Source organism: Mesoplodon bidens (assembly GCF_964165515.1).
Source record: "Mesoplodon bidens genome assembly, chromosome: 2".
NCBI lineage: Eukaryota > Metazoa > Chordata > Mammalia > Artiodactyla > Ziphiidae > Mesoplodon > Mesoplodon bidens.
The window spans coordinates 156,547,789-156,575,166 of record NC_138177.1 but is presented as its reverse complement, the minus strand read 5'-3'; the positions used below and the strand labels follow the sequence as shown (position 1 = coordinate 156,575,166).

General features: G+C 45.5%; 1 protein-coding gene across 1 annotated transcript; it reads right to left on the bottom strand.

Moving 5' to 3' along the window:
- Positions 1-58: 58 nt before the first annotated feature.
- On the bottom strand, positions 59-26,972 carry GNL2 (G protein nucleolar 2). Its single transcript, XM_081225259.1, has 16 exons — positions 26,775-26,972; positions 24,678-24,762; positions 23,590-23,684; positions 20,922-21,061; positions 17,745-17,929; positions 14,459-14,525; positions 13,176-13,334; positions 11,859-11,972; positions 8,256-8,384; positions 7,424-7,528; positions 6,479-6,637; positions 6,157-6,270; positions 2,476-2,936; positions 1,814-1,896; positions 1,152-1,237; positions 59-247 (listed from the first exon to the last, which is right to left on the bottom strand). Exons 1-16 carry the CDS (start codon positions 26,836-26,838, stop codon positions 95-97), a joined length of 2,199 nt encoding a protein of 732 aa, XP_081081385.1. The 5' UTR covers positions 26,839-26,972; the 3' UTR covers positions 59-94.
- Positions 26,973-27,378: the final 406 nt, after the last annotated feature.

The window sequence follows — 27,378 nt, the reverse complement described above, 5'->3', positions numbered from 1 at the left end:
CCATGGCCTTCGAAATGCCAACTGGGCATGAAGAAAATGAACAGAGTTTCTAAGTGCATATTTTTGTAGAATTTAATAAACAACTTTTAAAACGTTACTGCTTATGTTTCAAGTTCTTGTGTCTGTTTTTCTGCCCCTCTGAGTCACTGATCTTCTTTTTGTTCCTGTTCCTATTTTTCACGTTGTGTGTTTCATAGTAGCGTACACCGACTTTTCTGGATCGTTGCTGCCGTGCTTCTCGCCTCCGCTGTAAAAAATGGCGCACACACACAAAGAGGGAAAAAAACCAATCAAACACTGAAAGTCATAAAACAGGCCCCCCTGTTTCTCTGTGTTCTATTCCCACGCTGCTCCCACAACTACCAGAAGCAGCGCCAACAAGGGAGAGTTCACCTCACAGACCCAAGTCTGAACTTCCATTGTGACTTGTGACCACTCCAAGTTACAGAGTGTCATTTGGTCCAACCCTCATCCAACGCTTGAATCTTTTCTCCTGAGCTCCTGACAAGTGGTCCTCTGGTCTAAGGCTGATCACTCTGATAACAAGCTCCCCACCTCCGAAGAGGGCCCCCTCCAGCTCTGGAGGGCCCAGTTACAGAGCTGAACTGCACAGGAGGCGGTGACCTGTCTGCCTACACAGCTCTGCTGCTCACGTGTCACTTCCCTGAGGACACATAAACCCAGCGGACTCTTCCAAACAGTAGTCCACGTGTTTGAGGATAGCCATCAGGAATTCCTAAAACAAGACATAAACTCAAGGACCTTCATGCAGCAGCCCACTCCTTGATCCTGTTTCACTGACCTCAACTAGGTCACTTAGGACTGGGGTTTCTTTTTTTTTTTTTTTTGCGGTACGCGGGCCTCTCACTGTTGTGGCCTCTCCCACTGTGGAGCACAGGCTCCGGACGCGCAAGCTCAGCGGCCATGGCTCACGGGCCCAGCCGCTCCGCGGCATGTGGGATCTTCCCGGACCGGGGCAGGAACCCACGTCCCCTGCGTCGGCAGATGGACTCTCAACTACTGTGCCACCAGGGAAGCCCTAGGACTGGGGTTTCTTGATTTCAACGCTAGACCATTAGTTTCTGAGTGAGTCTTAAGAAATGGACTTCCCCTTTCTACACCTGGGCGACGTTTCAGACCAAAGCACATACTTCCTTGGACGTAAGCGTCCTGCGAGTTTTGTTTGACTGCTCCTCCTCTCTCTGTGCCTTCCTCTTCTTTCCCTTTTTGGTAGGTGCTGGAAGCGAAACACAAGCACACACAGAGGAAAGAAACAGGAATTGTTTATTCAAAATGTGTCTGAATCCTAAGGTGGGAATGAGCTTGATGTGCTGGAGAAGGAAGGCAGAGGCCGGTGTGAAGGGAGTGTGGTGAGCAGAGTAAAGCAGGACGAGGCTGGAGGCTGCTAGAACTGGGGGCGCCGAGTGGCCTTGGCGGGGTTTGCGTTTGTCTTGAAAACACACCCAATGTATGGAGCTAGTCATCCAACCACATAAGGAATAAATACATGAACCATCCTCCCCGCAGAAAAAACTTTTGTCTTTGGACCCACCCTTAGATTACAATGTTCATAATGTACTCTTTTTAGAGGAATTTTCCCAAATCACCCATTTAACCCCAAGACATGTGCAGAATAAAAAGAAGAAAAGCCCATTTGTGTGATAAATAGTAAGTGGAACCAGGGTTACCTGCCAGATATGATAAATATCTGTGTGGATGACAGTACGAGAGATACTTTGGAGATTAAACTTAGATTCCCCAACGTTCTAACGATGCAGATCACATCCACATGATTTTAATAATTCAACTGTACCTGTATCTTTGACGTCGTCTTCAGCTGTTCTTCTCTGTTCTTCGGATTTTGCAAAAACCACTTTACTCAGTCCCTTGGATATTCTGAAAGGGGAAGAGTACAGCAATGGAGCCGTCCCACACTCCCCCCGCTGCCCACACAGGCGCGGACGCAGGGACCGCGACAAGCTCGCAGATTAACGAAACCCCGCTCCCCTTCCCGTGGTTAACACCATCCGTAGAAGCAACATTGTATTGGCGGCTCCTGGGCATTTGTAAAAGACAGAACTATCAATACTAAGCTTCTCATACTTCAGGTAGTTGAATTTGAAAAACGTACAGATCACTTTTTTTTTTTTTTTTTTTTTGCGGTACGCGGGCCTCTCACTGTTGTGGCCTCTCGCGGTGCGGAGCACAGGCTCCGGACGCGCAGGCTCAGTGGCCATGGCTCACGGGCCCAGCCGCTCCGCGGCATGTGGGATCCTCCTAGACCGGGCACAAACCCGTGTCCCCTGCATCGGCAGGCGGACTCTCAACCACTGCGCCCACCAGGGAAGCCCCAGATCACCTTTAAAAAACGGCAGTACCCTCCCCAGCTCTACAAAAACACTGCTCCAATCCTCATGGCAAGTTTCTGGGAAAGGGATGAGCAAACTACAATTCGTGAGAAGATGAGGACGCTACCTGACTGCTGAAAACTTCTTAGCTTTGGCTTTGTTTAAAAACCTCTGGTACTTAGCAATCTTTTCATCCAGGGCTTGAATAATGGCCTTGGTGTTGTTTCCCGCGTGTTCTTCATGGGACTCTGCATAAGACTCTTCCTCTTCGTCTCCTTGGTGTTCCTGTTCTTCCTCCTCCTCCTCCCTCTCCGCGGAAAGGCTCTCCAGCTCTTCATCAATATCAGACATCTCCAGAGGAACGAGGTCATCCCCAGAAAACTGAGGCACGACATTGATTTTGCCAAAGTTCTGCCGGACCCGCGCCAGAATCTGCTGCATTTCTGAATCGGCGCCACCGTGACCGGGCTCCTCTTTTTCCTTCTCAATGATGGATTCCGACTCCTCACCTACAGTTTCTGTGACTTCCTCTTCTGGGTTGTTCTGGGCTGTTTCTGTGGCAACTTCCAAAGATGAGGAGGATGGAAGCTAGTCAGGCCAAAAAGGGGTGGGGTGGGGAGAGAAATGGAATCAGAAAATGAAAACTGAGTTTCTTTTTTTAATTTTATGTTATATTGGAGTATAGTTGATTGACAATGTTGTGTTAGTTTCAGGTGTACAGCACAGTGATTCAGTTATACATACATATGTATCTATACTTTTTCAGTTCTTTCCTCATTTAGGTTATTACAGAATATTGAGCAGAGTTCCCTGCTGAATTTCTGAACTTACATACCTTGCTCTCAAATGAGGCAGTCCTCTTCTCAGGACTAAGGGCAAGTATCGAAAACATGAAAACATGCACATCTGAGTCGTACTGTTAATCTATTTTAAGTCAATGTGCATTAAACCCTGAACCCAGCATGGAAGGATCAGAGGAATACAGCTACGGTCCCAGAGGATGCGCCAACCCTGAGTATTTAGCCATCAAAACCAGTCAGCTCTACAATGTAGACAGGGGAGGTTCTCTACACTGTTCCTGGGGACTGCAAGGAATGGGGGTTGCTGAGAAAGCACATCCCAAATGAGCACACACCTTGGGACTTCCCTGGCCGTCCAGTGGTTAAGACTCCGTGCTCCCAATGCAGGGAGCACGGGTTCAATCCCTGGTCATAGAACTAAGATCCCACACGCAGCACGGCCAAAAAAAAAAAAAAAGAAAAAAAAGGGTAATTCCAAATGAGCACACACCATAACAGAGGAATGAAGGCCCAGCTGAATGCTGAGGGCGATCGCAGCACTAGTTTAGAAAGCGTGAGGGCAGCGGAGAGGCACTGAGGAGGCACCTCGAAGGAAGGAAGGTGTGAGGAAAGAGGAGGGAACCTCCTAGGAGTTCAGAACGAGCCCGGAGGCGGCCTGTCCCGGGGAAGGGGCGGAGGGAGCGTGGGCTGGCAGCGCGAGCCCTCACGCAGCTGACGCCACTGCGCACTCACAACTGAGGCTCGCAGAACTCAAGGGATTTTCCAAAGGCAAAGGTGGCTGCGCGAAGCCTTAACTGCATCAGGAATCTGCATCAAAAACTGCATCAAAATTCGTAGGTACGTTTCCGTACATTTTCCCGGTAAGGTGGTTTTTAGCCTTCGGATTCTCAAGGGGGTCGCTGCCACCACCAAAAAGAGGAAAGGAGGAGGGTCACGGAGCGGGGGCGGGGGACGACGGACACTGACTATCTCAAGTTAACGACTAGACGTGGAGGAGGAGTTAGAGGAAGCCCGCCGTTCCCACACAGGGCCACACGGAGCAGGGGCGGCCTCTTTGGGTCAGAGGCCACGGCCACGTGGCCCGCCCGCGACGTCCTCCTGGAGCCACGACACACCAGGCTCGCTCCGCCTCGGGTGCGCTGCGGGTTCTGCTCCCCAGGCCTGCAACGCTAGCCTCTTGTGACACCTGCAGAGCTCCTCCCTCCCATCACTAGGGCCCCCCCCTCAAAGGCCACTTCCTCAGAGGCCGTCCCTGACCACGCCACGTACGAGGCACTGCCCTGTCTCTCACACACCCCTAACCCTGCTTTAGCCTCCCTCACAGCAATCAGTACATTACATCCGTTACATCCGTATCTGTTTACTACGTGTCTCTCTGTAGGACAATAAAAGTGCGCATTTGGTCCTCGACCCCCAGTTCCTGGCACAAGAGCTCCTAAAACCCTTGGAATCTCCCGGGTTAAGACAGGGGTGTCTTGCTTTTGTTATTTGTAATAATCCCTTCTCCCCCAAAGTTATGCTAATGAGATGACTGTGGTGGGACCTAGCTTCAGACTGGGGACTGGTCACCGGAGAGCCCAAGCAATTGCTGAGAGGGCTAGAGATTGAGTTCAATCACCAGTGGTTGATGATCTAGTCAACCGTGCCTACGTAATGAAGGCTGAACTTACACACCTTGCATACAAACCCTTAAGGACGGACGGGCTCTGGGGAGCTTCTGGGTTGGTGAACACATTGACGTGCTGGGAGGGTGGCCAGCCTGGAGAGAGCATGGAAACTCCACACCACCCTCTACCCCATACTTTGCCCTATGCACCTCTTCCATTTGGCTGTTCCTGACTTGTATCTTTTGTAATAAACCGGTAGTCATAAGCAAACCACTTTCCTGAGTTCCGTGAGTCCTTTCAGCAAATTATCAAACCTGGGAACCTCTGAACTTGTAGTCAGCTGGGCAGAAGTGTGGGTAGCCTGAGAACCCCATCTGCAGCTGGCATCTGAAGTTGGGGTAGTCTTGTGGGACTCAGCCCTTAACCTGTGGGGTCTGCACGAACTCTGGCAGTTACTGGACACCCAGTTGGTGGCAGAGGCTTGCATAACGGGTATGGAAAAATGAAAGCTATTTGGTATCAGAAAACACCAAATACTCCTCCACTGGCAGGTGTATGCGTGCGTGTGAACGTGTGTGTGTATACGTGCAGGAGGGCAGGGCCTCGTCCCGCAGTACTGGTTGTTTGGTGGTTTTAGTGGGGAGAAGGGAAAAGGTTGAGTAACATCAGTTTCAGATATGCTGATTTTGAAATGCTGGGGAAAATATTCAACTGGAAATTTATAGCTGACAATGGAAACTCTGGGAATGGAGCCCGGTGAGAGAAAACCAGAGAAATATGGACCCAAAAGATTAGCATGGAAGCAGAACTTAAAGCCACTTCTTCAAGAGACTTGGCTGAGCTCCGAAAAAGACCCTAGAAATAGAAAGGCAAAGTGCCAAAGTTGGAGCCCTGAGCAGTCCACTGCTGGGGGAGGGACATGGAACAGTAAGGGAAGCTTTTCAATCTAGACCAGAGGTCCCAAACCTAAGACTTTCCCTGAGCATCCACTGTACCACTCTCCTTTCCCACCTGACCACGAGCTTCTTGAGGGCAAGGACCATGTTCATTATTCCTATGCTCCCAGTTCCCGGCACATGGTTGGGCGTAATGTCCATGAAAGAAAAGAATCTTGGAAATGCCTGTTCTTCAAGCAGAAGACAAGACACAAAAACCACAAGAGCACTCACATTTAATGAGCCCTCCTTTTTCAAGGCCCTGAAAACTGGCATTTACACTCAGGCTTCTATCACACATCTACTTCCTGGTCACCCCCCCACCAGGTCACAGCAGTGGCACCCTGGGATGGGAGACACGGCAGCTGAAAGTTCTACCCTAAAGGAAGAAGACGGCGGTCCAAAGACACGCCACAGCCAGGTCAGTAACCATGCTTCCTGAGAGAGGGGTGCACCCTTTTCTTACCTGGGGGGCTACAGGGGGCTCTGCATTGGGCGGCTTCACGAAGAAAGGAATCCGGCCCCTCTGCCAGTCATTGAGGACCATTTTCCCCACAGTCTGCAGGTCAGGCTCTCCACCCTGAAATGTCACGGGAAGAGGCCCAATTAAATTCAAACAACAAAACCACCTCCTGGTGTGGAAGCACGGCAGTGGTCCCAGCTGGCACCATCTACGTGCCGAGTTCCGCACTTCATACTGCTCACACGTGCATATAAAAAAGGTCCACACGAAACACGCACACGCCTGCAGCACGTCCCAGTCTGAATTCTCACAAATCCTGGCTTACCTTCAATAGCTTCCCTGTCCGGAAAGCTAGCTTCTCAAGAAAGTCCTCAGCGTTCTCCCAAGAATCAATTTTGTATGTCTTGCTGATATATTCTGGCTTTGCTCGTTCAAGTACAGCACCAATGTGGTCTTCAGGAGTCTTAATTTTTTCAACTTGAACCTAAATGTTCATAGGAAAGCTCTTGCTTACTGACCTGATTATGGAAGGAGTGAAGTTCCCAGTGTTCTCTGTAACCCTATCTGAAAACAGATTTCAATGCCTCAAAGCAAGCGGGGCCTGGCAGGAGCTTAGCCTGGAGGTGGCGAGATGCAGTTGGCTGAGAGGAGCGCCATGGACAGCCGACCGCAGCCGCGGAGCCCAGAACTCAGCTCTAACCTCGGCTCACCACAAACTGACAGTGTGACTTCCGCACGTAGTTTAAACTGGAATCCTTCGTGCTACTGACTTGCAGAAATGGTTAAAAGTCCACCCATCCCAGGACACAAAGAGAAGGGAATAGTTTAAGAAGGAAGGGGAGGAACCGCCCAGGATGTAGAGCCAGAAGCACTGGTTAAGGTTAAGTGGGACCATTTAAAGCTCTCGGTCGTCTTCAGAAACAAGTGAGGAAATGACCGAGTTCCAAAATGACTCAACCCATAAACCCATGAAGATGAATTAGCTCTAAACATAAACAGGCCCTGCTTCCCTTTGGAGCCCATGTGTAAACGACAAACTCTTTTGTGGGATGACATTGACCAGATATGCCCACGGTTCCACTAACTCCTCAAACAGGCTTAAGTGGAATGGAGAGACTGCCCTGTTCAGTGTCATGTTCCTCAAGTTTGGTCAGACAGGCTGACCCCAAACTGTCTGCTGAATGAGTAAAAAGCAAAGGTATCCAGAGTTCCCCACAGAGCGCTGGCCCCAAAAGGCAAACAAAGAGCCTCTCGGGACCAAAATACTCACGACTCCTTTCAGCACAATGTCCGTCTCTGAGTCCTCAGAGGGGTAAACCACACCGGGACAGTCGATAAGGAATATCCGGCGCATCAAGGTAATATACTGCCAGACCTAAAAAGCAGAGACTTCCCCAGGTCAATCCCTGAAAGCGATTTCACAAACCCCTGATGCTCAAGAAACTAGAGGGGGGGGGGGTAGGGGTCAGAGAGAAGCAGCCTGCTGGGTAATGAAGCTCCAAAGCCCCTCCTCTCTTTGGGCCGCGCATGAGGCACCTCCACGAGGCATAAACTATAGTTTCCAACAGCTAAGGGTCTAAAAATAATGCAGAGGCAGGATCTCCATCTAGTATTGTGCAATAACGTCCAGTAAAGCTTTTTCTGATTTTTAGAAGTACTCCTGGAAGCTTAATACTGCTTGGCCCCTGTTCCTTTCAGCAGAACCACAGTGCTCCCCAAATACCCTGTGTTCCAGGGTAGGACCCCCAACCAACAGAATCTACCCTAAAATTGAATTTTCTTTCTTAACCCAGGCACCAAATATTCTTGGGTTAATTTTGTTTATCAAAGCAAAAGGTTGGAGTGACAATTTAAAACAGACTCAAACAGCACATACCAAACCACGCCAAAGCCAGGCAGTGGCACACAAAGTACTCTTAGTCTTATCAAAGAGGGCAGAAACAGCCCCAGGACGTTGCCAACTATTTATTATATGGAGACTAAACTCCCAACGGCGATCTTCATCCAAGAGAAGCAGACAGACATCTCCATGTCCTGAATTATCACCCTCCATGGAAATAAAGTAAGTCAAAGCAAATAAGACCCCCTTGAGCCAGACATACCTTTGTTTCACCTGCAATGGGGGCCACATTGCAAACCTTCTTGGAGCGCAGCGTGTTTATGACAGAGCTCTTGCCAACATTTGGATAGCCAATGAACCCCACGCTGATCTGTTTCTTGTCAGTGTGCAACTGTTCAAAAAAAGAGAATACACACCACATACACGCAGAGTGAACATCCCATGGGACAAACAGGTTGTGTTACTTTGCTACCATAAAGAATACTGTACGAAACTATTGCTACGACTTGATTTAAAACCCAGACACGCACCACCTGCATAGTCTGAGGGGGCTGCATACACATACTCATTAATAAATCAGAGGTGAGTCAGCTCCTCGGTTACTCATATGAAATTATTCTTGAATGTTTTAAGGTTAAAAGTACGTAGGTTGAGAAACAAAGGAAGAAATAGCTTGTTAGTCATCAGTTTAGAAGAACACCATCCACTGATAAAATGTCTTCAGGGAAGAGAACCTTAGCAGATGCAGCAACCGGCAATCCCATGACCCATCCCTCTTCTTCTCTGCACTATGTATTTTGCATTTTCACTGCTAAATGTAAACAACAAAAGAAAAGAAAGGCAGCTTCAAAAGCCAGATCACTGGGTGAAAGTCTCAAAGAAGCAGAGCTCAGGAAGAGTCTACAAACGGATGGGGACTTCCGACTGGAGACGGTGGATGGCACATCCCTGCCCACCTCACTCCCTCCAAACTCCACTGGAACCACAGCGTGGGAATTCACACACACACACACCCACAGAGCCAAACATATAAAACCAGAGCATGCGCTGGAGATGAGACAGAACAAACTAATGTGTGATGTTAACAGAAGACTAGCAGTTAAAAAGTAGTATCTAACTTGGCCCACTACAAAATAGGAAAGCTACATGGCTGCAAAGGTAGAAAAACTAAAAATGCAGCAAATATACTGCCAATGAATCACGAAAGACCTTGGGAATCAGCAGTACACACCCCTCTAAGGGTGTGACTGAAATCCAGAACACTGACCAGTGGACCGTCTGTAGAAATAGCCACACCTCTCCATCCCCTCCCTCACCTGGCATGGGTGCCCAACTTCTCTACCCCAGAACCTTAGGAGAGATAATGACTCATTTGAAACCCTGCATGTCTGCAAGTATCTTTAATTTTCAGGCCTGAAAGGGACCCTAGATTTAGAGATAACAGTAATTGAAAGCAAGTGTTCCCTGAGTGATTAGTTGAAAGTCTAAATATTGAATAGTACAACCCCAGCCTCCTACTCCCACTGAGTTCCCAGAACCCTGGCAGCCAGGTCTATATACGCCCAAGCTGGAGACAGGAAGACTCCTTTCTAGGGAAACTCACAGGCCCAGGAGTAAAGACCTACAGATGGGACTTCCCTGGTGGTCCAGTGGTTGGGACACTGTGCTTCCACTGCAGGGTACACGGGCTCGATCCCTGGTTGGGGAACTAAGATCCCACATGCCGTGCAGTGCGGCCAAAACAAAAAACAAACAAAAAACCCACCCTACAGACACTGACATCTAGAGTGTCGCCCAACAAAATACTGGGTTTCTGCCCAGTCACCTACAGTGAAATCTCTCATTCAACAAGCCCACCCCCTGCATAAAGTCTCTATAGCCCTTTTTTGGTGGCTCACTCTTAAATGAGTGGAGAACCAAGAATAACCAGACATCTGAAGTGTGACTCTAGTAGAAAAGACAGAACAACAGCAACTTGGAGGAAACAGTGTCAATGTAGGAAAATGTAGAGGAAAATTTCCAAATACCACTATCATTGTTCTCAGAGACAGAGAAGCCAGTGCATCCGTGAAACAACAACAGGCTATAAAAGGGAGCAGGGCAATTCATAAACAAGAGCTTTCAGAAATTACAAATTAAAAGTGAGAGGCAAAATAAATTTTGTGATAGAACAGATAAATGATCAAGTCAAGGAAACTTCCCAGATAATAGGGTAAAATGTCATAAATGTACTGAAACAAAGAAAAGAAAATTCAAGAATTGGGAATTCCCTGGCGGTCCACTGGTTAGGACTCTGCGCTTCCACTGCAGGGGGCATGGGTTCGATCCCTGGTAAGGGAACTAAGATCCCACAAGCCGCGAGGCGAGGCCAGAAAAAAAGGAATGGAAATTCAAGAATTAAACCGGAGATAAAACCAAATTCCTGAACAAGAAGAGAGATGAATGGGGGGCATGGCGTGGGGTGGTTTCCAAAAAACAGTATAGGACAAATAACAGACTAAAAGTCCTGTCCATGCCTAGCTCACTGAACAATAAAAGACCCACCTTAAAGCACATCATTGGGACATTGTAAAACAGGAACTTTTTTCAAAAAGATCTCAGCCACAAAGGATTAGGAGTCAGAACGGTCTCAGATTTCTCAATGGCAACATCGGAAGCCAGAAAACAATGCAATGTGGTGCCTTCAACATTCTAAGAAGAAACGGTGCGACGGTAGTATGAAGAAACTTACAGAATGCAAGGTCTCAAAAAATGTTCCTTCTAAGCACTCCTTTTCAGAAAGCTTTTGGAAAACAGGTTCCATCAAAAGGAAGGAGTAAACCAAGAAAGAAAAGGGATCCAGTGAACAAGGACAACACAGCGAACAGCCATGGGAATCCCCCATTCAGAGGACGGGGAAAGGAAATCCCAGGAAGACCCAGCAGCAGCCTGGGGAGCAGCCAGTCCACCTGGAAGGGAGGTGCCAGACACTCTGAAAGTTCCCACGCTACCAGAGGATTTGGTGATATGTCAGTGACAAATAGAACGGAGCTAATTAACACCAGATAAAACAGAAGGTCCTATTAGAAAGGAATTATAATCATAGCACTGTGGACCAGCAAGGACTGACACTCCAGTCATAATAACCTAAACACTAAATGAGTAACAGTTTAGGCAAATGTCGTACAAGGACAGAGGGAGTGGAGAGGGAGGACGGGGGTAAGACACCTAACCCTCATTTTCCATAGCAGGAACTTAACAAATACGTAAAACGGAGGGGGGTGTGAGATGAATAGAAAAATAAAAAATAAAAAATACCAGAAGTAACAGCTATGAGTTGGATGAGTTCCTTCTGGGAAGTCGGGAAGGGTGGGACAGAGGACAGATGTCCTCTGTTAGAAGCCAGGTAAGAGTAAATGAACACACAAATACAAAGTTGCAGGTACAGAACATGAAGCTTCGAGAACATGTGCTGTCAGGGCCTCTCTGAGGAACTAGCATCTGACCAGGGATCTGAGGCTGGAGTTCGGCAGGGTGCCTTCCAGGCAGAGGGAAGAGAAATGCACAGCCCGGGAGCCCAGAGTGGGGATATAGTGTGGGGAGGGGGCCCGTCGTCATCACTGAGCCGACGGTGGACCATCCGGTGCCAGGGACACGGCAGAAACGGAAGCAACGTTTGTCAGGGATGGGGGTACAGGCTGAGCTAGAGAGTATTTCAGAATCCCTGAGGCTCTGTGAGTGTTCACATCTCCAGAACACACTGTCCTCACTACCGAGAAGATGTGGAAGGTGAGGCTGGTAACTCTCTGACACACCCTGGGAAGAGAAATTCTCACACAAACCCACAGCTGTCCAACTCCAGGGGGGACAGGTCAGGTCGCAATACCTTTCCAAACTGCCGCAGAAGCTGAATAAATGCTCCTTTGCCAAAGGGGTTAGTAAGACTTGCGTGGAAAGCAAGTGTCGGGTAATCTTGGGAGAGGATGGCAACCCATCGTTTCTAAAGGGAGAAAAGAAAAGAAGCTGGTAAACTGTGAGCTGTTTATTTACAACATAGGAAGAACCAGAGCTTGAATAACAGGATGGTACTTCAAATACACAGTTGTCTAAGGAAAATGTTAGCTGTAATTCTTTGAAATATTTTTTTCAAGTATGACAGCTGATGCTTTGTCTTTTTTTTTTTAATTGATTTATTTTTGGCTGTGTTGGGTCTTCGTTGCTGCGTGCAGGCTTTCTCTAGTTGTGGTGAGTGGGGGCTACTCTTCGTTGCGGTGTGCAGGCTTCTCATCATGGTGGCTTCTCTTGTCACAGAGCACGGGCTCTAGGCCCATGGGCTTCAGTATTCGTGGCATGCGGGCTCAGTAGTTGTGGCACACGGGCGTAGCTGCTCTGCGGCACGTGGGATCTTCCCGGACCAGGGCTCGAACCTGTGTCCCCTGCATCGGCAGGCATATTCTTAACCGCTGCACCACCAGGGAAGCCTGTCTTTTGTCTTATAAACACAAAACAATATTCCAAAAATGCCTTCATTGCTACTAAATGCAACTAATGTAACATAATGTGAAACAGACCTGGGGCCTCCGCAGCCGCCCCTTCTGAAGGGTGCACACCATTCATCCTATGGGCACTGCAGCTGTCCCACTGCCAACCATCAAGGGTCAAAGGTAACTGCCCAGGACTTCCCTGGTGGTGCAGTGGGTAAGAATCCGCCTGCCAATGCAGGGGACATGGGTTTGAGCCCTGGTCCGGGAAGATCTCACATGCCTCAGACCAACTAAGCCCGTGTGCCACAATTACTGAGCTTGCGCTCTAGAGCCTGCGAGCCACAACTACTGAAGCCCGCGCGCCTAGAGCCCGTGCTCTGTGAAAGAGAAGCCACCGTGATGAGAAGCCTGCGCATCGCAACGAAGAGTAGCCCCTGCTCGCCACAACTAGAGAAAGCCTGCGCGCAGCAACAAAGACCCAACACAACCAGAAATAAATGAATTAAAGAAAAAAAAAGGTAACGGCCCATCATCAATGAAGCCCATTTTAGTTTTGTTTTCGATGAGGACACTTGAACGACTACACCCTCAATTGTGCAACACCTTAACTGCTGCCCCAAATCCTAGAGACCACGACACTGACTTATTCATGGGTAACTCAGAGCCTGCATAGGCCGTGTGGCCTTGGTCACCTGTTTTGCATTAGCAACTGTACTTACCGTTGCCCAGGTTGGAACAAGGTCACATTTGTTAAGAACAAAAATGAGGTGTTTCCAGGGTTTCTCCTTTTTCAAGTAAGTCTCAATGTGAGGGGAACGGGTACCCATTGGATCTCTAGCATCAAGAACTTGAACTACAACATCTGATGAATCTATCACCTGCAAATTCAAAGAGGCAAAAGTGACTTGCTACAGGAGTACAAAGGCAAAATGAAAGAGAGAAGACATTTAAGGGAACCTGGGAAAAATAAAGCAACAATAGAGATAACCTCTCAACTGTCTTATGAGGAGAGCAGGTGGTAGCCAATCTCAAAGCCCAGGGATCAGTACTCAAAAAATTGTTTTCATCCTGTGGGTATCTGAAACTTGTTGAATTCCAAATAGAACTAGCTTGGATGAAACCCGTCTATTTCACAACTTCTATGCATTAGTGAGCAGAACCATTTACTTCTTTTTAAAAAAAGTATTTTATTTATTTATTTATTTGGTTGCACTGGGTCTTAGCTGCGGCTCGAGGGCTCCTTAGTTGTAGCAGGCTCCTTAGTTGTGGCATGCGAACTCTTAGTTGCAGCATGCATGTGGGATCTAGTTCCCTGACCAGGGATCGAACCCAGGCCCCCTGCACTGGGAGTGCAGAGTCCTATCCACTGCACCACCAGGGTAGTCCCTCATTTACTTCTTAGACCTCTAAGTTTCCATGTTACAGATTCTGAGTATTTTACAAAAAACTAAAAAATTTTGTTTGCTTTCATGGTACTAGTTTCCTATCATGTTACTATTTGATGAGGTGACTATGCTTGAAAGTCTTCGTCACAGAGAATATTACTTGAGTGTGGACCTAAAACTTAGCCAGCTGAAGAGAACTAGACCAGGACTCAGGAGACACAAAGCCCCTTGCACTAACTACCTGGGTAAGCTGGGGAAGGCATTCAAGCTTTCTAGACTTGAATTCTCATCTGTAAAATGAGAGGGCTGGACTAAGAAACTCAAAAATTCTCATGTAGCTCTAACCATGTATAATAAATCTCAACAGGAATATCATTTTAGCAGGTAATCCAAAGAAATATTAACAGAGAATATGTGAATCTATGCAATGTGGTTGTTACTATTATATGAGTAATTAAAAAATGCAGTTATCTAGAACAATGGTAGTACGTGCACGGACATATCCATCCTGGAGGTGGAATTTGTATTGACAGAGCTTCAACAGATCCAAGTCAGTTTTCTCATATAAGATCATGAAAGCCAAAGGAACCACTCAGTGAGAGAATTTAAAGTCTTACCTTGTAGAGTTCACCCCATATTCTTTTAGACTGTCCCTTTTTATATATCTCTTCTTGGGCTTCATTTCTAAATAAGAAAAGACCCAAAGTGAGCAAATGAAGCACTATAAAGATTAAAAGGATGTTTTAGGGAAAAAACCACGTGCCAATGGAAAGCGGTATCAAAACTAGTACCAACATCACTAATTATTAGAGAAATGCAAATCAAAACTACAATGAGGTATCACTTCACTCTGGTCACAATGGCCATCATCAAAAAATCTATAAACAATAAATGCTGGAGAGGGTGTGGGGAAAAGAGAAGCCTCCTACACTGTTGGTAGGAATGTAGATTGGTACAGCCACTAAGGAGAACAGTATGGAGGTCCCTTAAAAAACTAAAAATAGAATTACCATATGACCCAGCAATCCCACTCCTAGGCATATATCCAGAGAAAACCACAATTCGAAAGGATGCGTGCACCCCGATGTTCACTGCAGCACTGTTTACAATAGCCAGGATGTGGAAGCAACCTAAACGTTCATTGACAGAGGAATGGATAAAGAAGATGTGGTACACATATAGAATGGAATATTACTCAACCATAAAAAGGAATGAAATAGTACCATCTGCAGAGATGTGGATGGACCTAGAGATTGTCATACAGAAGTAAGTCAGAAAGAGAAAGACAAATATCGTATAATATCATTTATATGTGGAATCTAGAAAAATGGTACAGATGAACTTATTTGCAAAGCAGAAATAAGAGTCACAGATGTAGAAAACAAACTTACGGTTACCAAGGGGGGAAGGGGGGTAGGATGAATTGGGAGATTGCGATTGACACGTATACACTACTATGTATAAAACAGATAACTAATGAGAACCTACTGTACAGCACAGGGAACTCTACTCAGTGCTCTGTGGTGACCTAAATGGGATGGAAATCTAAAAGAGTAGATATATGTATATGTATAACTGATTCACTTTGTTGTACAGCAGAAACTAATACAACATTGTAAAGCAACTATACTTCAATAAAAATTAAAACAAAAAAAACCAACTAGTTGTAGATGGACCAAAAATTGACTTAATTTAAAAAATGACTATATCCAAATGCCCATCGACAGATGAATGAATAAAAATAAATGTCATGTATACATAATGGAATACTGTTCAGCAATACAAACAAATAAAGTACTGATACACGATACAACATGGATGACCTTGAAGACATTATGCTAATGAAATAAGCCAGATACAAAAGGACAAATACCATACAAGTGCACTTACGTGAAGTACTATTCAAGAGAGAAGTCAAACTCATAAGAGACAGAGAACAGAACGGTGGTTGCCAGGGGCTGAGAGGGGGGAATGGGGAATTAGTGCTGGATGGGTGCAGAGTTTCAGTTTGGGATGATGTGAAAAAATTCTAGAGGTGGATAGTGGTAATGGTTGCATAGCCATGTGAAGGTACTTAATGCCACTAAATTGGATGCTTAAAAATGATTAAAATGGGGCTTCCCTGGTGGCGCAGTGGTTAACAATTCACCTGCCAATGCAGGGGACATGGGTTCGAGTCCTGGTCTGGGAAGATCCCACATGCCACAGAGCAACTAAGCCCGTGAGCCACAATGACTGAGCCTGCAAGCCACAACTACTGAGCCCGTGTGCCACAACTACTGAAGCCCACACACCTAGACCCCATGCTCTGCAACAAGAGAAGCCACTGCAATGAGAAGCCCACGCACTGCAATGAAGAGTAGCTCCCGCTTGCCACAACTACAGAAAGCCTGCGCGCAGCAATGAAGACCCAACACAGCCAAAAATAAATAAATAAAATTTTTAAAAGATTAAAATGGTAAATTTTGTTATGTATATTTTACCACAATAAATTTAATTTAAAAAAAAAGCAACTATAATTAGGCAGTCTGTCACAGAGAATTATGAAAAGGAATCTGAACCATAATCCACACTCCACAGCTCCCACGTAGAGTGAAACTTTCTTGATAAGATTGAGAATCTGCTTATTTCCTAGCCTCAGAGACATCTACCCAATGTCCCTGGAACAAGAATAGTTCTGTTTCTCCCCCACTGCCGACTGTACCCTTTGGAGGTGGAAAAAATTCAAATCAGCAGAAGCATACAAGTCCAAATAGTTCTAAGAATAAATGAACTCGCTGCCTCTTTTTGCTTGGCCTCGAGCAGCTTGACTTTACCTCTAGGAAGCCCAGGGCTAGTGATGGACTGGGGACAGCACCAAGGCAGTGGCACTGCAGGCAGGGGACAGCACCTCTCCACTAGGGCACCTCAGGAACATGTGAGGGAGAACCAGGAGAACTAAACTGGTAAACCCTTTCTGGAGGGTAATAAGGCAGCCGCCTATCAAAAAACTGCATATTCTTCGACGTCATTTCACCTAAGAATTTATCCTTGGGGAACAATTAAGAATGAGAAAGAATTAGTTACACTGATGTTTTACCCTAGAGTTGTTTACCATAGGGGAAAACTTTGAACAGCATAAATGTCTAACCATGGGATTGGCCACAACAAAAACCTACTCTGACATGAAACATTATATCGCTGTTGACTAAGAACTGACATGGAAATATATTCTTAATAATTTAGAAAAATATATTAAAATAAAAGCAAGTTAAAATACAGTCTTAAAGTATTCTATTTATAAATAAAAACATCCAGAATAATGTATATATATACATATATATCCTTAACTGATCCTTGACCTTCTTTTGGGTATGAACCCCTATGAAAGTATGATGAAAGTTATGGATCCTTCTTCTCCTCCCCTTCTCTAAAAACAACAAAACTCCACTTCTTTTATGCATGTACATAAATTTTCCATATTATCTTCAGAGGATCACAGAAACCTCAAAGGCCATCAGTGAACTCCCCCCACCCCCAGTGGTCCAGAGGAAACCCTGATATTCACCAAAATATCAACAATGCTTAACATAAGTAGTGGAATTATGAGTGCTTATTTTCTTTTTGTTGTATTTCCAATTTAACTATATTTTAAAAATTTGTCTATGATAGAATATACTGTTATTATTATGAAGAAAGTGTTATTTATTTTTATTTGGGGGGGAATTAAGAGACCAATAGTAAACAAGGCGCCTTAAATTATCTTCAGTCTGGCCCCAACCAGTTTCACTAATTTTTCTAGTCTAAGGGAAGATCTCCATCTATGCGATAAATCACCGAGCTTCTTGCAGGTAAATAACTGTAAAGAAGATGTCCATTACAGAAGAGCAATTGAGGAGATCTGCATGAACTTTATAACTGTACCTCACACCAGTGTCTTCAGCTACCAAGTCACGATCCTTCCCCTGGTCATAGCTCTCAGTGGACATTTCTGCATTTTCTATAAGTGACTGCATATCACTTGCAAATAAATTTGGTCGCTTCCTCTGTGCTTTAGGGCCAAATGTAGTTTCAAAGCTTTCAGTATCAAGGATGTGCACCTTTGAGTTCTAAAGAAAAAGGAGAATTATAGGTAACAATAAGCAAAGCACTGAGAAAAAGCAAAAAGTTCAAAACCTATCTGGGAAAGGCTTTCTGCTTTCATTTTTGCAAAGCTCAACCCATACCAAAATCTACAAAATCTGCAGCCTGACTTCAAATCAGAAATCCTTATTTAAATAGCAAACGCACTTGTTCTCCTCTTCTGAAAGCTCTGTAAGCTTTCCTGGAGAAATACAAAATACAAATAATCAAAGCAAATATGAATAGCTGTGTGTAAGACTTGCCAAAAACTCTGCTTTATTTCATTTATCATAAACTTTAGTCAAATGTAATTACGGCTACAACGCTGAAAATTAACTTCTTTTTTCTGACTTTTTTTTTTTTTTTTTTTTAGCTTTCAAACAAGTGCATAAAATTTGCCAAATTCACAGATTTTTGTCAAGGACGATCATGCTCAAATTTGTTTTTTGTTTTGTTTTGTTTTGTTTTTTTAACCCAACTGTAGGGCTTCCCTTGTGGCGCAGTGGTTAAGAATCCGCCTGCCGATGCAGGGGACGCGGGTTCAAGCCCTGGTCTGGGAAGATCCCACAGGCTGCGGAGCAACTAAGCCCGTGCGCCACAACTACTGAGCCTGCGCTCTAGAGCCCTCGAGCCACAACTAGTGGCTCACCTAGTTGCCCGTGCTCCACAACAAGAGAAGCCACCACAATGAGAAGCCCGCGCACCACAACGAAGAGTAGCCCCCGCTCGCCTCAACCAGACAAAAGCCCGTGCACAGCAACGAAGACCCAATGCAACCAAAAAAATAATAACAATAAAATAAATAAATTTATAAAAATAAAAAAAAAACAACTGCAAATGCCAACTTTTTCTTGGAAGTTAATTTCTTTCATGGCTAAAAGGAATTGCTTTTTTTGTAAGATGCATTTTAGTTTCAGATAACATTTTTCCTAATTTAGGTAACGTTTTTATTAAATGCACATGCAAAGTCTTCAGATGAAAAACATCTAGCAAAAGTCCAAAATAATAGTTTAGATGTGATAAAGGGAACCTGATTCTAACTAGAACTTGATGTGCCTGTAAAGGAGTTACGGGCAGAGGAATTTTTGAAGCAGGATGAAAGTCAAACTCTGAGTTAGGATCTATCACATAACAGTATGTTAACAGCCGGCAGAGAATATCCTCAAAAAAAACAAACACCCTCTGCCCCCCGGTACAGGCTCCTCTGTAAGCACCAGCTACGAAACGCGGAAGACAGAACAACCCAGTGGCTTCTGAACTTAACAGACACCTCTCCAACTCCTAAAGATCCTTAAGCTATTATCAGTCTCTAACTCATCTCTTAGTTTAGTTTTACTCACTATGCTCCAACAAGGGAACATCCCCGAACAGAATAGTCATGTTTTACATGAGAACTAGGTTCTAATGTCACTGGGAAAATTATGATCAAAATTATCCTTGAAAATCTCTCAGCCTATAACGTACAATATACCTGGATCTGTGTCTATAAACCTGTACCTTAGTAAGTACAAGGCAGTGATATGTCTATACACTAAAATACAGAGACAATGTAAGTTACAGTACTTCCACTGTAGTACTGCTACAGAAACACAGTAATTGTAATGCACATACAGGTAAATGTGCAAAAGTTAAAAGCATATCTGATTTGACTCCACCGTGCAGCAAATCTCAAATCAGATTTCATAACAAGTAGTAGCTATTGCTCTAAAAATAAAACAGGTAAGGTTTTTCAAGGCCAGAGCAGAAAACTCATCAGTTACTCTGAGTACCTGCCCGCACCAAAATACAAACTGCTGCAGCTGTGGGCCCTTCATTCTATGCATCAGACATTTAAGCACTGAATTTTAGAAGCACTGAACAACTGCCATAGGGAACAAAGCAATAAATCCATAATAGAACTTCTCTGTTCTTCTCATAAACAGGATTCAATAGTTGGTTAAAAGATGGCTTTAGGGAGGACAGAGAGAACAAAGGAAATGAGCAACTTGTCTGTGGTTCATGAATTACACTCAAGTGTTTCCCTGAAAGAAAACAGTCACTCCACTAATAGGTGCCATTCTTCTAGTCTGTCATAAAACAAAGCATAATTGACAAAACCTGAGGCAATAGCCAGGCCTTGGGTTTTACTTTGTTCTGCAAGTAAACACTTTTCTTTGAACTGTTTATAATCCATGTATGCATGTCAGTGTTTTCTTCCCCTCCTCATGCTGGAACTGAAGCTCTGTGCTGTACTTATATACATTTGTGGGAATTACTATTCAAAGCAAGTGAAAATGTGCAGGCAGGCATTAGGCCATTTCTTTGGTTCCGTGTGAAACTAATTCCAATCCAGCCAGATTCAGTCTTTACTGCACTTCTAACTTCAATGACTAACAACCAATCTGACTAGCACCCTTTCCTTCAGCTGAAAAGACTCTCTAAGGAACTCTCAGAAGCTGAAAGTGCTCAACACCAAAGGTCTCCCTCCTACCAACCCAATCCTACTTCTGTGTTTCCCCAAAGTTTGATGGAACTACCACTTAAACAAGTTTGCTTACCAAAAACATTTTAAAACAGTATTGATAACAGCCATGATCTATTTAGGTCTAAGTAAGTGGTGGCCTAAGTGCTCGCCATGTGCCAAGAGCCTTACTGGATGTTTCATCTGCATCCAGTCACCCGAGGAGGGGGTCACCTTGACTTACCAGTCAGGGAAGTGAAAGCTCACAGAGAACCCTAACTAAGGCTGCAGCAAGGGACAGAGCAAAGATTAAAGTTCAGGCCTGACTCCCAAGCCTGTGCTCTGGTCCACTACTACGCCACTGAACTTCTCCGACAGAAGTCGGTTCATGCTAAAGGTGAGACCCCTAACAAAGGTGAAAGGAGAAGTCTCAGAAAGCTTATCAGTACTCCTTCAGGTACTATTCTCTGTGGAAAAACAAGAGCAAAGTATGGTAGGGAGGGATCTGCATGGTTTGCCGGGGACATCCTCCATCTTACATGAGGCCGGATTCGATCATGGAGAAGAGACATGGGTAACTTGCTTTGCTTCATGACAACTTTGTATGGATCCTTCAAGACTGTGTCCATCTCCTCTTGAAATTTTTGTAGCGATGACTGCTTAATCACACGTGTATTTCCTGTTTCACAAAAGAATGTTGCTGTTTAATAAATAGCTCCTTACATCTTCCGCCTCCATCTTCCCAGGGACACAGTGAAAGGTAAGATTTTATTTTATTTTATTTTTATTTTTTAACATCTTTATTGGAGTATAATTGCTTTACAATGGTGTGTTAGTTTCTGCTTCATAACAAAGTGAATCAGTTATACATATACATATGTTCCCATATCCCCTCCCTCTTGCGTCTCCCTCCCTCCCACCCTCCCTATCCCACCCCTCTAGGTGGTCACAAAGCACCGAGCTGATCTCCCTGTGCTATAAAGGTAAGATTTTAAATTGCCCTCACTCACCCAAACACCTGACACATCCATCCCACGTAGCCATTTTCAAACTTAAAAGAAGGAAAATAACAGAAACCAAAAAACAAAAAAACTGCCTCTCCTGCACTCATTCACTAAGAACTAATCCACCAACCCAGACACACAAAGGGTTTCAATAGTTTTCCAAGTCCAATTTCCTGACTGGATGAAACTGAAAAATAAACATCACTGAATGGAACTGAGATTTGACAAATGTCCTACTTCCTGCTAGATCTGGCAAAGAAATTTGGAGCCAATCACAGCTGATCAGTTAGCATACTCAAGAGAATCCCGAAGCACAGCACCTAAGAGTCATAGCGCTGGTTTTTAGGGTTATAAGGGTTTGACGGCACTATTAAATTAATCAACAGGGCTTCCCTGGTGGCACAGTGGTTAAGAATCCACCTGCCAATGAAGGGGACACGGGTTCGATCCCTGGTCTGGGAGGGTCCCACATGCCACAGAGTAACTAGGCCTGTGCACCACAACTACTGACACTGCGCTCTAGAGCCTTGCACCACAACTACGGAGCCCGCACGCCACAACTACTGGAGCCCACGCACCTAGAGCCCGTGATCCTGAACAAGAGAAGCCACTGCAATGAGAGGCCTGCGCACCGCAACAAAGAGTGGCCCCTGCTCACCATAACTAAAGCCCACATGCAGCAATGGGGACCCAATGCAGCCAAAAATAAAGTAAATAAATAAATACATTTATTTTTTTAAAAAATCAACAAAGCCCTGCAAGGGAACAAAATGAAACTATATAACACTGCTTGGAGAACACCTTGGAAGTGAGAGATCATATTCACTAAACAGCGCATTGCAGCACAAATGCCAAACTCAAGGTGAAGACGACCACGCTGGCGGGGATGGTAACAATGACAGCGGTTAAAGCTTCTATTGTACTACTTGCTGGACACTATTCTCGGCACTTTACATAAGAGTATTTATTCATTTAATTACCACAACAGTCCTATGAAATAGGTGCTGTTTTTATCTGCATTTTACAGATGGAGAAATTGATGAGCAAACTTAAGAACCTGACCATGGTCCCAGATATGGCAGAACTAGGCCTCAAACCCAGGAGGTCTGGATCTAGTGTCACCAGACCTTGCCACCACGCTAAAGGCCTCCTGAAGGAGTTCTCTCGGACACTTTTCTGTGCTGCAGTTTCCTAGGGGGTACCAATCCCACCAAGAGACGTTCGAGATGTGCAAAGGTAGGTGCCATCTGTCCCCCAGAAGAGAGGTCAAACAGCAGGCAAAGAATGCGGTCTGACCATCTGATGTGCCCACACGGCTGGCAGTGGCTGAGGGAAAGGCTGAAAGCCCCAACAGAGATGAAGGTGGAGTTTCCAAAGAAAGAAATCCTGCTTCCCCAAGGCCTCTGGAGATACACTATTCATTCCTGGGAAGGACCAACGAGAGGCCCTTTCATTGTCACTCAGTCCAGATACAACCCCACTAAGAAAAAGTGTTTCAGAGGAACTTCAGGCTAAAGGCACAAACACGCCTGCAAGGCACCTCTCAAAGTCACCTCTTCAGGTGACTGGAAATTAGGAGAGGAGCGTTCTAATGAATGCTAGTCATTAAGGATGATCTCATCTGTCTAAGAGGTTCACTCAGGGTGAACAATGAGGGGCTCTTTTCAAAAAGAAGTCATTTATGGAAGCCACCGCCACGACTTTTCTCTGTACTTTTCCCACGGTGGGGACTTCTTATCTCATCCCTTTCTCATACTGTCCTTGGCAGTTCCCCTCACCCCAGATACCTGCCTCTTATTTTTATTTATGTATTTATTTATTTTTGGCTGCGTTGGGTCTTTGTTGCTGTGCGCGGGCTTTCTCTAGTTGCGGTGAGCGGGGGCGACTCTTCCCTAGAGTGTGCCAGCTTCTCATTGCGGTGGCTTCTCCTGTTGCGGAGCACAGGCTCTAAGGCGCGTGGGCTTCAGTAGTTGTGGCATGAGGGCTTCAGTAGTTGTGGCGCACGAGCTTAGTTGCTCCGTGGCATGTGGGATCTTCCCGGACCAGGAATCGAACCTGTGTCCCCTATACTGGCAGGCAGATTCTTAGCCACTGCGCCACCAGGGAAGCCCCCAGATACCTGCCTTTTAGATACCTGAACATTCTACCCTTTTCCATACAGCGCACATTTTCTAGGGTAAAAGTAGCAGAGGACCACACTCACCAAACCACTTAATGTTCGGCTCCACTCTCGCCACTGTGCCAGAAGCCACCGTTGACTGATACTGCAGAGGCTTAATCACTTTACCACGGCTGTTCCTGAATTGAGGAAATAACAGATTTGGGTTGACAACAGAAGAAAGGCTACAGCAAAGCTGGGTTTACAGAATACGTTTTCCATCAAAAGGACCTCTTTTTTTTTTTTTCTCCTTCCAGTTTTAAGTGATCATGAAATACAAATTTTGGTAAACAAAAAGTACTTCTACATTCAAAACAGATTGCCTCAAAGCCACTTAACCTCTTGCAACAGAGCACGTAATGATTTTTGCTAGACGAATAACGACTAATGACCATGTTTAAAAATCTGCTTACTGTTTGTTTGCTTTAAAAAAGAAAACTGCATACTTGAGTCTTTTTTGGATAATTATTTGAAGGCTGGTTTAAATGAATTTTAAGTAGAGGGTGATTTATGCTGGAACTCAAAATTCTAAAACAAACTGCAGAGTAGGTGACTAAGGCAGATTAAGTTCATTGACATTTGTGTTTTAGACACATCTTTTAGAACGGATGAAGAATCCAATTACCAAACAAATTGAATAAGACCAAACAAATTGAATAAGACAAAATAAGACCAGGTCGCAAAATGCCACACTCAGCAAGCCCCTGTGGTAGAGGCTGCCTCAGCAGATCTGAGTTATGATGAGTTTCCAAGTGCCACGATGTTGTGATCTAAAGTATGTCATTAGAAAAACAAGTTTTCTGGCCGCTTTCATGACACCATCCTACACGCTTTGTTAAAGAAAAGCAGATTTCTATCTGACAGCTACGTACCTTGAGATTTAACATGCCATTTGTGTAGGCCGAGGCTGTGAGGAACAAGGCTGTTGTACAGTCCAGTGACATAATCACTATTTCACCTCCTACTATGCATGTCTTTAACCCAAAATTCAGTTTATCATATAAAACGGTATTTGAAAATACACTACTCCTATCTGGGGAAAGTGGGGGTGGGAATATCAAAGGCTTAACAGGTGTCAGCTATAAGTCAAGGGCAGGAAGGGAAGGGGAGAGGACACCAGCGCCCACGCTCACCTGCGCTCCTTCTGCCTGTACATGTTCAGGCGTCGGATTGTGGCCCGGTCCCTCATGTTTTGGCCTCCTGCTCCCTGAACTCGATCTAGGAAACACAGAAGTGGACTGAACACTATTGGATAGCCAACAAGTCTAAGTATAGCCATTGCTTCAAACACACCAACTAGTTCACTCAAAGCAGGCAAGCTGCCACCTCACTGCAAAATCTCCACTTTCTCCACGTGTTGCTCCAACAAAATCATTCCTGGAAGCTACATGGTATGACAAAGTTGACCTAATCTGGAACCCTCCGTAGGACTGTGTTTGAAAATGACAGTAGGTAATAGTTCTGAGCACTGATTATGGCACTGTGCTATCCACATTATAGGCATCGTCTCATGTAATCCATACAACAATCCTACCAAGAGGGATGCATTATCCCCATTCTGCAGGTTAAGACACTGAGGCTCCGTAGGTAAGCATCTTGTACAAAGATTTTTTGTACAAGAGCCAGAATTTGAACAAAAGCATCAGATCACCATCTGTGCTCTTAACCACTAAGACACCTACCTCTGGGTCTCAGTTTAACAAATACTGAGTGCCTGCTACAGGCAAAGCATCACGAAGACTACGATTCTGACACATAAGTGTTCCTAATGTACCAGTTTCTTAATTTCCTAACGTTTGACCTTAGTTTTATCAACAGCAAAATAGGTAGTAATTCTTGCCTTACATCTCAGAGAGAAAGAGAAGGACAAATTAGCATAGTAATACCGGCTTAGCTTCTCATTTGGGGATGCCTTTAAGTCATCTGTCTTGAAGTCATGCAATAGAAAACAGGCAGAAATCACAGGACTGGTGGCTCTGCTGCTCACTACGTGTGGCAGCTGTGACAAGCCACTTCCCCTATTTTGGCTCAGTCTCTTCACCTATAACATCATGATCTCTAAGGGCCTCTTCAGGTTGAACGCTGTCAGACCCCAGTCTACACAAACTGAATAATTTATCAGCGGTCCAGGTAAAACATTCAACATGAATTAAAATAAAAAACTTTAGGCCATGTTTTAATATGTTTTATTAACTAAACCCAAATGGAAGGGACTCCCCCAAAGGCTATCTTGTTCATTCTGTGGTGGAACCTCAACAAAACTCATACACGTCTTCAAAAACATCTTTACTGGGCTTCCCTGGTGGCGCAGTGGTTGAGACTCTGCCTGCCAATGCAGGGGACAGGGGTTCGGGCCCTGGTCTGGGAGGATCCCGCATGCCGCGGAGCGACTGGCCCCGTGAGCCACAAATACTGAGCCTGTGCGTCTGGAGCCTGTGCTCCGCAACGAGAGGCCGCGATAGTGAGAGGCCCGTGCACCGCGATGAGGAGTGGACCCCACTTGCCGCAACTAGAGAAAGCCCTCGCACAGAAACGAAGAGCCAACACAGCCATAAATAAATAAATAAATAAATAAAAAATTTAAAAAAAAAAAAAAAAAAATCTTTACTGAAACAATCATACTTATCTGTAGCATTTTCTATGCACTTTACCGGATGGGATGATTCCAAGATTTGAAATCCAAATCATCATGGGATGATGCCAAATCTACTAGCCCTTTCTCATTTAAACGGTCAAAGCTAAGGTGGTAGGCAAGTGTGGCTAAGTGTAAAGAGTCAGCTGGGTCAGCCTACATCACTTTTAGTCTGACTTTATCTAATTTATAGTACTTCTAGTAATTCCTTGAGCTGGAGAGCTGGACTCATACAAGACTGAACTAGATTGGGGGAGGGGCTTCAACACCTGACACACACAGGGACCCAAGAAGAGGTCAAATTTAAGTGTCCCTTCCAACTCAGAGCTTCCCAGTCTCTGCACCTCACAGCTGGAGATGCCCCAAGGCTGCCAGGCCTGAGTGTTCACTTTCCCGGCTTTAGAGCTGGTGCCTGGCATCTAGCCTTGACAGGCGTGCAAGACTGAGCCCTCCTCAGGGTCTATAAACAAGTAATCATCTTCTCCCTTCTCATCCCCAAAGACCACTCTGCTTGAGGTCACTCCAAGCAAGGCCACCCGGTGTCCCTCCCTCCAAGCTTCCTCCAAGCCCCACCCTCCGCGAGCCCCGCCGCCCGTACCAGGATTTGTGCTGGCTTTAGAGGGGTTGATGGTGCTCCGTCCTTTGTACTTGGGCTTCACCATCTTGCCGACGGGACGGGGACCGGAGCGTTGGGTCCGGCCTACGTGGGGTAAGAGATCTCGTAACTTCCCAAGCCGGGCTGAAACAACCCGTCCGAACCACGCCGGACCGCGTGCGCGGGACTACGTCACTTCCGCTCGCATCCCTTCCTTCCCCTGAGCGACTTCCTGCGAACGCGAGGAGCGCGCCGCCGCACTCCAGGCTCCGCCCCCGCCCTGGCCTCTTAGGCGTCTCCCTGCGTCGAGCCCCGCCCCTCTCTCTCCCTAGCAACCACCAAGCTGCCCTCCGTAGCAACCGCCCAGTTACCCTGGACGCCCGGCCTAGAACTCCTAGTTGGGTCCACCCTTAAATGTAGATGCCTCTTCCCAGGCCAATGACAGAAGGTTAAGTTTAATTATCTTCTGAATTTGTCTTCTAAGCCCTTCCAAAAGTGGGCGACTACACATAAGCCAAATACCAATGAGATCTTGTCACCCTTCTGAAAACTCCCACAGCGTATCATCACTCTCAGCGTTAAAGGAGAGAGAGAGAGAGAGAGAGAG